The sequence below is a fragment of the Microcaecilia unicolor genome, chromosome 6 (assembly GCF_901765095.1).
Source record: "Microcaecilia unicolor chromosome 6, aMicUni1.1, whole genome shotgun sequence".
Lineage (NCBI taxonomy): Eukaryota > Metazoa > Chordata > Amphibia > Gymnophiona > Siphonopidae > Microcaecilia > Microcaecilia unicolor.
In genome coordinates, this window is record NC_044036.1 from 283,042,351 (window position 1) to 283,051,534 (window position 9,184).

The 9,184-nt window shown below is 43.4% G+C and overlaps 1 protein-coding gene across 2 annotated transcripts; it reads right to left on the bottom strand.

Annotated features, from left to right (window-relative positions):
- Nucleotides 1-2,041: 2,041 nt before the first annotated feature.
- MRPS2 (mitochondrial ribosomal protein S2) lies at nucleotides 2,042-8,533 on the bottom strand. 2 transcript variants are annotated; one of them, XM_030206029.1, is made up of 4 exons: nucleotides 8,411-8,533; nucleotides 7,971-8,087; nucleotides 6,408-6,537; nucleotides 2,042-2,694 (listed from the first exon to the last, which is right to left on the bottom strand). In XM_030206029.1, exons 1-4 carry the CDS (start codon nucleotides 8,487-8,489, stop codon nucleotides 2,163-2,165), a joined length of 858 nt encoding a protein of 285 aa, XP_030061889.1. In that variant the 5' UTR covers nucleotides 8,490-8,533; the 3' UTR covers nucleotides 2,042-2,162. The 2 variants fall into 2 exon arrangements, with proteins under 2 accessions (XP_030061889.1, XP_030061890.1); XM_030206030.1 differs by lacking the exon at nucleotides 8,411-8,533 and adding an exon at nucleotides 8,325-8,393.
- Between the last annotated feature and the right edge of the window lie 651 nt (nucleotides 8,534-9,184).

Below are 9,184 nucleotides of genomic sequence, written 5' to 3' on the forward strand. Positions count from 1 at the left end.
TTCCATCTGTTCCAACTCTTTAATTACTAGTTGCCTAAAAATCATTATCGCAGGTTCTGGGGGAGTAGGGGCACCCATTTAGATTTTAATTTTACTCTAGAAACATCCTCTCTCCTTTCAATATTGTTGGAGAAGTATGATTTCATGTGAATAGTTCTTAAAAATCTCTCTAAATCTACCCTACTCTGGAATGCATTGTGCGTCACTGTGGGTATAAATGTTAATCCTTTGGCTAACACCTCGTGTTCCACTGCTGACAAGGGATGTCTTGACAAATTTTGAATCTTTGAAATGCGTGGTATTACAACAACTAAAGTGGAGCATCAGAGGTGGTGATAGAAAACTCCTCTTACTGCAGCAAGAACAAAGGTGGATTTATCATCTGCGGACGATTCAGCCAAACGGGCTTAATACCAAGATTGAATGGAATCAATTCTTTTGAAAATATCTTTTTGAAAATCCGGTTGTTTTTCCTCCGGTTTTTTTTGTAAGTCTCCACAAAAAGAGAGAGGAGGGGTGGGCTTCTAGTAGATTGAATTTGCTTACAACCAATGGGAGCGGCTGTGTTAAAGGCGTGTGACGTCAAGGGTTTATAAGGCATAAGCCATATTGACTGTAACGCTACAAGAAAGAAAAGATCCAGCAATGAAAGTGAGATGTTTGTGTGAGCAGGGGGACAGGTTGTGTGTAAAGAACTGTGTTATGTAATGAATATGCTCTCTTGCAGATATGTCGGTAGACACCACGGATCCTGATGCAGGAGTCGAAACCTTGGCCAAAGTCGGCCGTGGACAGTGGAAAGAGACTGAGCAGCTGGAGAGATGTTTTTTGATTATAGCATAAGCTGAATTAAGCGTTACTAGAAAGAATTGCTTTAAAATAAAAAACAGGTTTTTCAGCCGGTGATGAATGAACAGGGCTCCCTAAGGTAGATTAACTGATCGACAAAGGAGTACCTTATCATTGTTTGAGGCTTTTCCTCCTTCAGTAGTGATATCATCATAACACAAATGGATAAGCAGAGATCAATATAATTTGATGACACATTTTCTATTGCCATTGGGTGGGAACAAGGAGGTTTTATTACAGGAGATGGCATGATGTCAAAAAGTTGAAGCCATCTCCATTGCATAGCTGCCATATTGAAAACAATAGCAAACTTGTGAGGTTTATGACTGCTAATGTGTTCGTGTTTTTTTTTTTTTTTTAACTTGACAGCTTTTTTATTTGAAAGCCTCCCATATGTAACCTGAGGTTTTTTTTTAAACTTGGGTGGGGGGGGGGGGGGGTCCCCACAACTCAACTCCAAGGCTCAGGCAGAGCTGGAGCCTTTCGTAAAGCTACCCCGTACAAAAATCGAGCCTCCCGCAGCTCCAAAAACAAGTCTGCCGCTCTGGAGCGCTTGCACCCGTGGCTCATTCCCCAAGACCCCCCCCCCCCCCCCCAGGTTAAAAAGACAAAAAAACTTTTGGTTACATATGGGAAGCTTTCAAATTAAAAAAACAAACCCACACATAGGCAGTCAAACTTCACAAGTTTGGTATTGTTTTCAGTAGTGTCTGCGAATGTTTGGGGTCACACAATATGGCAGCAATCTCCGCCCACTGCCTTGAGCCCATAGAATGGGTGAGATAGGAGAAGGAATAAGCTGGTCATAAAAGCTCCTTGGGTAGGACCCAACAGAAACTTACAGAACACTTTGGTGCTAAGGCTCAAGGCACCCCACTCTTCTCTCTTTACTGTTGGCACTAGCATGGCATGACATGGATAGTGGTTTGAGTGAAGGTGGGTGGATCACTGGGGTGGGGGGTGACTTTGGAATGTAGTATAAAGGCAAGGTTCCTGGTCATGTACCCATGAGGATCTGCTGGCAAATTGCTATCATGCTTTCCAGCATAGTTAAAGGGATATGTGGGGGAGATGACTTTAAAAAATGGTCAAAATCTGGAAACATGGACAAAACAAAGGAAAGCAAGCAAGCACAGTTGCTAACATTCATACTTGAATGTAGGGTTAGATTACAAGAACAGCACACCTCCAGTTAAAGAAAAACATTTTGTTTTTTATTAGGAGTAAAGAATCTTTGCAAGAGCTACCTAAATGACTATATAATTTCCAAGTCATGCAAGCTGATCTGAATAATGTACAAGACTACTGTTCATTCATTTTACTTTCAGTCCATACAGGATCTCCATCTGCCGCCTCTTGTCCTTCGCTCTGTTGATAGTCATTTTAAAGAGTCTGCAATAGAGTTCCATTGAGGATGGTGTGTCATCGTTGGCAGGGACAGGGTATGAAATCAAGCTGGGGTTGCAGTTTGTATCCACTATTCCCACTGTGGGAATGTTCATCTTGGCAGCATCCCGAATGGCGATGTGCTGTTCAAATACGTTGTTGAGAGTGCTGAGGAAGATGATCAGGTCGGGCAGTCGAACTCCTGTGCCATAAAGGATGTTTGCGTTGGTGAGCAGGCCCCCCTGCCAGTAACGGGTATGGGCATATTCCCCAGAGTCTTTGGCAGTGTTCTCAACCAAGTGTACAAACTGACGATTTCGACTCATGAAAAGGATCACCCCTTTGCGATAGGCAATGTGGGCTGTGATGTTTAATGCCAGGTGTAGATGTTCTACTGTTTGGTTCAAATCTAAAATATCTTGCTCAAGACGGCACCCAAAAATGTATGGCTCCATCAGTCTGAAAAACAAGACGTTTGCAGAAGGACAATGAGTTTGCTTGTTTTGTCAAGCAAATTATTGCAGGCACAATGATAAAAAGCCAACAGAGGTACAGAATAAAGAAATATAAGATGAACCCCCCCTCCCCCCAACACACAGAAAGGGCCTAAAAATGAATGTTTTACTTTTAAGTGGAATAATCAGGCTTTGGATTCTGTTTCCAGAAGATGTGGTCAAGGATGCAAATCTCTCTCATGAATATTCATTGTGGGTATCCTGAAAACCTGACTGGCTGGGATGCCTCCAGGACCAAGTTTGGGAACCACTGATCTAGAATAACTGTGTTCAAGGGGTTTGGACAAGTTCTCAAAAGACAAGTCTATAAAACTATTACTAGTCATGCAGACTGAGGACAGCCACTGGCAGTGGGCAATAAGGAAAGCAGGAAGAAATGGATCAACTTTGGGATCTGCCAGGTACTTTATAGTAATCCAGACTGGGCACTGTCAAATATCTTTGGTCTGACCAAGATTGGCACATCATACATTCATCATAGCTTCTCCTTAAATGTTGTAATCTATGATGTACGGTAACAATACTTTATCATTCAATTTACAACAAATATTACTACTACAAAAAAATTGAATTATCAGAAGGGGACAGTTTATGAGTTATGAGCAATGCTGAAATCAATTTTGAAGACCACAGCTATGGCCCAGGATGAATATACAAGATATCACCTGATTTCTACACTGCCATTATTGGGAAAGTTAATTGAGCAATCTGTTCGGGTTCAACTAGACAAATATATTTTGGAAAACAGGGTAGTAGATGACTGGTAACATGGATTTTGTCAAGGACATGGTACTGAATCCTCGATGGTTTCATTACTGATACTGATGCTTGAAATACTGATGCTTGGAATAAAACTATGGTTTTATTTTTGTTTCTTTTTATTGATTACAGCTGCATTTGATATAGCTGATTATCAAATATCAACATGTTTCACCGATATTGGAACTGGAGATACGGCTTTAAATTTGCTTATGTTCCATAAGAAAGGATACAAACTGTCTACACACATTTTAACATTCACATGATTCCAAGAGAGAGAGAGAGAGAGAGAGAGAAGGATAGGGATGAAAGATAGATAATGGACAGAGAGAAGAAGAAATATCAAAATGATTGTATACTCTGGAAAGATTTGAGAAAAAAAAACCAAAACAAAAAAAAGAAAAATGTAGAAGAAAATGTATTAATTGTAATATGTCAACTTTAAGAAATGTGATACCTTGGCATTTCAGTTTCTATTACTGACAGGTTTTCTATATAGGTCTGGAATGGGTTTGCTTTTTGCAGGGTTTGTTTACTGGCGCTTTGAAGGGGTTTCTCCTCCTCCACTCTATCTCCCCCCACCCAACCTGGTTCCCACTATCTTGGGAGACATTACTTTTTTGGGAGGGAGAGGAAGAAAAGTTTTCTACCCAGTGCCCATTCAGTCCTAGCTATGCCACTGTATAGGGGCTTGCCAGTTTTATTGGCAAAATCTTTGCAGTTTGTGCAAAATGCAGCAGCCCTTATAGTAAGTGGAAATCAACATACAGATCATATTTCACCATTGTTGATAAAGTTTCATTGGTTGCCTATTTAATTTCTTGTGATATTTGACTATTTGTGGTTCATATTTAAAATTTATGTAAAACTGTCCATTTCTGATATCAATTTAGTTGTCAGGTACTATTCCAATGGGCCATTTTGATTGGCTCAAAAGAATCATCAGTAAGATTGAGCATGCATGAGTTGTTGCATTAGCAGCTAGAGGCACTACACCGACCTCCGAGTTACTGCAGCAGCACCAAGAAGGGAGTGGATTGGCAGGGAACATCTTTGGCTGGCGGGGTTTTGGCATCTCCACTAGCCATTTAACAGGTGCAGTGCAGGTTTGGATGGAGCCTAGGCCCAAATTGGGGGGAGGGGGGGGGGGGGAGCATGTGTGCTCTAGTCCGTGGACTATTTCCAGAGTAGCCACCATTAATTTACTGTGCACATTGTTTTTTTTGTTGTTTTTATGTATTTTATTATGTACTAGTAAAAAAGGCCCGTTTCTCACACAAATGAAATGGGTGCTAGCAAGGTTATCATGTAATAGCGATTATGTTTTTAAGGGAACCGTTAGGAGAAATGTTCTGTCATGATAAGTAATAATTGGGAAGGGTGTATAATGAGTAATATGCTCCAGGGGTATGAGATACGGATTGTTTTATCTATGTTTTTTTTTTTTTGTTTTAATTTTTCTTTTTTTGTGATTTTTATTTATAGTATTTTTTTTTTTTAAAGATAAAGAGTACGCAGACTCCATGTCCAGCATTTCTCCTCTCTTCCCTCCCCTCCATCCATGTGCATCTCCTTTCTGACTTCCCTCTTCTCCATCCATCCATGTCCAGCAACTCTCCATTCTCCCCTGCCCTCTCCTCCATCCACCCATATCCAGCAAATTTCCTTCTCTTCTCTGCCCCCTCCATTCATCCATCCAATTTCAGCAATTCTCCTCTCCCCTGCCCTCCCCTCCATCCATGTCCAGGAACTCTCCATTCTTCCCTGCCCTCTCTTCCATCCACCCAAATCCAGCAAATTTCCTCTCTCCCCTGCCCCATTCATCCATCCATGTCCAGCAATTCTCCTCTCTCCCCTGCCCTCCCCTCCATCCATCCATGTCCAGCAACTCTCCATTCTCCACTGCCCTCTCCTCCATCCATCCATGTCCAGCAATTCTCCTCTCTCCCCTGAACTCCCCTCCTGTCCAGCGATCCCTTCTCTCCTGTCCAGCGATCTCTTCTCCAATTCCAGCCATCTCTTCTCTCCCCCTGCCCTCCCATCCATGTCCAGCGATTCTCCCTGCCCTCCATCAGCTCCCTGACAGCACTCCTCTCCTCTCCGTTCCTTCCTCCCCCCCCCGCGCGTTTAACCCTTTTACTTTCAGGCGCAGCGATGGCAGTGAAGAGGACAACACAGCTTCTCCCTTCCCTCACACAGTGTCCCATCCTTGCGGAAACAGGAAATGTATCATCGCAGAAGGCGGGACACTGTGTGAGGGAAGGGAGCAGCGGGAGGCGAGCCCGCTGTGTTGTCCTCTTCACTGCTGTCACTGCACCTGAAAGTAAAAGGGTTAAACATGCGCGCGCGGGGGGGGGGGGGGGGGGAGAGGAGCAACAGAGAGGTGGGCTGTCGATCGGGGAGCTGAGGGCGGGAAGGAGCGGAGGGGCCGTCCAAGAGCTGCTTGGCTGCAGTGCTGCTGCACCAGGCAGCCCTATGTTTGGGGGGGGGGGGGGCAGCAGCCAGAGGAAGGTCACGGTTGGGCTGGGGAGGCTTAGCCTCCCCAAGCCTCTTATACGGGGCGCCTAACACTGTCCTCCCATCCCATCCATGACCATCAATTCTCCTCTGCACTGCCCTCCCCTTCCTCCCCTCGATGCCCGCGATTCTCTCTTCCTGACATCATCTCGCCTCCAGCATTCCCTTTCCCCTCATTGTTCTGCCCTCTGACGTCATTACGTTTTGACGCAAGGGCGGGTCAATGAGTGGGAATGGATGTTACGAACCCAGGCATCCAGACATAGAATGTTGGAGGTGCAAATTATTATATAGGATGTTGCTTTGTAAACAGCCCAGGAGAGCAATATATGGGCGGGCATAAATTTAAGAAATAATAATAAATAATTATAAACAACATACCTGTGGCGACAACCTTTTTTGTGTCCCAAGTGCACTTTGGCATCAAACAGATCTTTGAGAGAGAACAGCTCTTTCAAATTGAAAAAGTCTGGGTATTTAAGAGGTTCAGTTATAATCTTATCAGACAGACCTGGAAGGAAAACAAAAATCAAAGCAAGTTCTGCAAAAACATAACACCCGATAAACAAAGGCTTTAGACATTGCTTACAAAATGAAATGTATTACACAAATAGCAGTAGTATAATAAATTTGGAAACTTAATGGAGTACTACAACATAGCTGACTCACACAGTTGAATAGTTATGCCCTGCATTTTTTTTACACCCCCCCCCCCCCCCCCCCATCAGTATTCATTCAAGGCAGGTTACAATATAAAAATATATACAACTATCAGGTAGAACAGATAAAATTAAAACAAAACAAAAAACCCTAGAGAAACCTCTTACGATACCAAATTAAATTGAATCCCACTACATACACATAACTAAAAGGGAGATGCACTGATTTTTGTTTAGCAACAAATCCTCAACACTAACAGCATGCAAATTATATGCACACTGTTAGTGTTGAGCATTGGTTGGTAAAGAGCTCAGAACTTCCTGGTGCATGCCCACAAGTGCTGTGTGGTAGACACATATCCAGTAAACCGAAGAGGGGGAAGCAAAAAAACTTTTTGGCGGTTGCTGGAAATAGGAAGCGACAGGGTAAGTGTGCAGAGGAGAGAAAAGGCTGCTGCTGCTATCTGAGAAATTAGGAAGCAAGCATGACTGTTAAGAGTCACCTGCCCTAATAACTGAAACCTACCGACAGCTCAGGAACCATCAGAAGGTTTTAGTCATTAGGGTAAGGAGTTTTGTTCGCCTTGTTCTGAGCATTGCACAGAATTGCTAATGAGCTTATTTTAATAAAAGGAAGCTCATTAGCATAAGACTTTCAGTCACTGCTTCTGTGCACACAGCAGTAGCGGAAAGCTTCTGTGCATTAGCAAAAAAACTTTTCATTTAAACAGGCTAAAACCAGTCTAAATTAAATGGTGCAAAGCTCAATTTTCTTTGAGCATCGGGCCCTAAAGCTATACTTCTAGGCCCAAGCACCAAACGTTCAAAAAGATGGTTTTTACTTTCTTTCTGAAGATAAGTTACCTTCAAACATAAAGAAATAGAATTTCAAGTCTAAGCCTACTAAAATACAGCAGCCAAAATAATTTAAAAGGTGGTTATTTTTTCAGAAATCTTGGGACTTTTTTCTTTTTTAATATATAAAAAAATGCTATAGTATATACAAATGCTATAGTAGAGCTGCCTGTCAGACCCCATTTTTCCACTTTTTGAGCTAGCCACAGAACACAGCTCTGCAGGGCTTTGGGAGGGGGCTGAAATGGTAACAAGCCCCCAGTTGCCCAGACTACGGGTAGGGATGACTGACTTTATTTACAAAATACCCCTGCCTCTGATAGGTTGCGTGTAGTCCCACCCAATTCCGCTACCTATGGTAAACATTGCTCCATAAATTGGAAATAATAAAATGTTACCGGGTAGTCATAAGAAAACAAGTCGTTCTTACCGCTCGGGTCTGTCTGCTGGTTTTCTTGCATCGAAACAGCAATAGAGCCATAAAGCCTTGGGTTGGGCTTGGAAGAGGCGCCCCTCAGGAAAAGAGTGCAGCCGAGCCTGGGCATTACTGCAATGAGGAAAAAGAGAGAAGGGCCACAGTCTCATTATTTTTCTCGATCACTATTAGTTTTTATCTTTTATTTCCAAGCATTATAAAGCTACTACTACTATAAATCACTTCTATAGCGCTACCAGTCGTAGGCAGCGCTTTACAATTGAACATGAATGGAGTGCACTGTTCTGCGAAAACAGCAAAAACTTTCTAAGTTACACTGATGCCGACAAACACTTCCCCGTTACTAACTGCGAAAGCAACGGCTCCCAAAGACGTTCAGATCCACCTTAAGGCGACTCCCTCACGACGCATGCAAACCAGACGTGTAAACTCACCGGCCCGTGCTAGTGTTGGGGCTGCAGCCATCATAGCCATGCCCACTACTGTCTCCGGAACTTCCGGAAGGTGAATCATCGCCGTCGCGCGACTTAGCGCAGTGCAGAAAACAAGAGAGGGGTGCTCCTACCGGGGCGGTCGGTTCCCCTTACACCATAGTGCCATCTGCTGCAGCTCCAACTTCATTGCAGCTCGCTTTCTTTCATTTCTTTCTTTTTTTTTTGGGGGGGGGGGGGGGGGTGCGTTTTGCCATACACTGTGTAGCAAAACGGAAAGTGTGAGGGCTAACTAGCAGTACACATTCATTCCAGAACCACGCCAACTGTACTGCCCTAAACTCCAAATCCTGAATAAGTTAAATAGACAAGTAAAACAAATAGTAGTCCCGCATTGCTAGCAAGACTTGTTTACACCAACAGTTTAGCCCTGTTAGTAACGCATCTAAGGAAAAACTTCTTATGCCGCTTTTATGTCAGCAGCTGCTTTAGGAGACATTAGCAATTCACACTAATCGGCAGCGTGAGGACGTAGTGTTCGGGTCCACAAGTGCCCGGTGTTTAATGACACTCATATCATCAGAAACTACAGCTGGTGCCTGCAAGCAAGCAGATCGGCTGCAAACATATAGAAGAAACACTAAAACCTGGCCCAGTGTTTGCCAGCTGCTTCACAGAACCGTTTTTTGCAAAAGAACGGCTCGTTTCTAATTCTATTAGCGCAAAAGAAGTGCTGGAAGCACGGGGACCCTTGATAGGGGGAAAGCTGGTGATTTG

Bases quoted from the DNA above. Each gene is read 5' to 3' on its own strand.
- MRPS2 (XM_030206029.1), bottom strand. From the start codon at position 8,489: ATGATTCACCTTCCGGAAGTTCCGGAGACAGTAGTGGGCATGGCTATG. The intron at 6,538-7,970 runs GTAAGAACGACT...TTTTCCTTCCAG, and splicing joins CCAGCAGACAGACCCGAGCG to GTCTGTCTGATAAGATTATA. The intron at 2,695-6,407 runs GTATGTTGTTTA...CTTGTTTTTCAG, and splicing joins AAAAAAGGTTGTCGCCACAG to ACTGATGGAGCCATACATTT.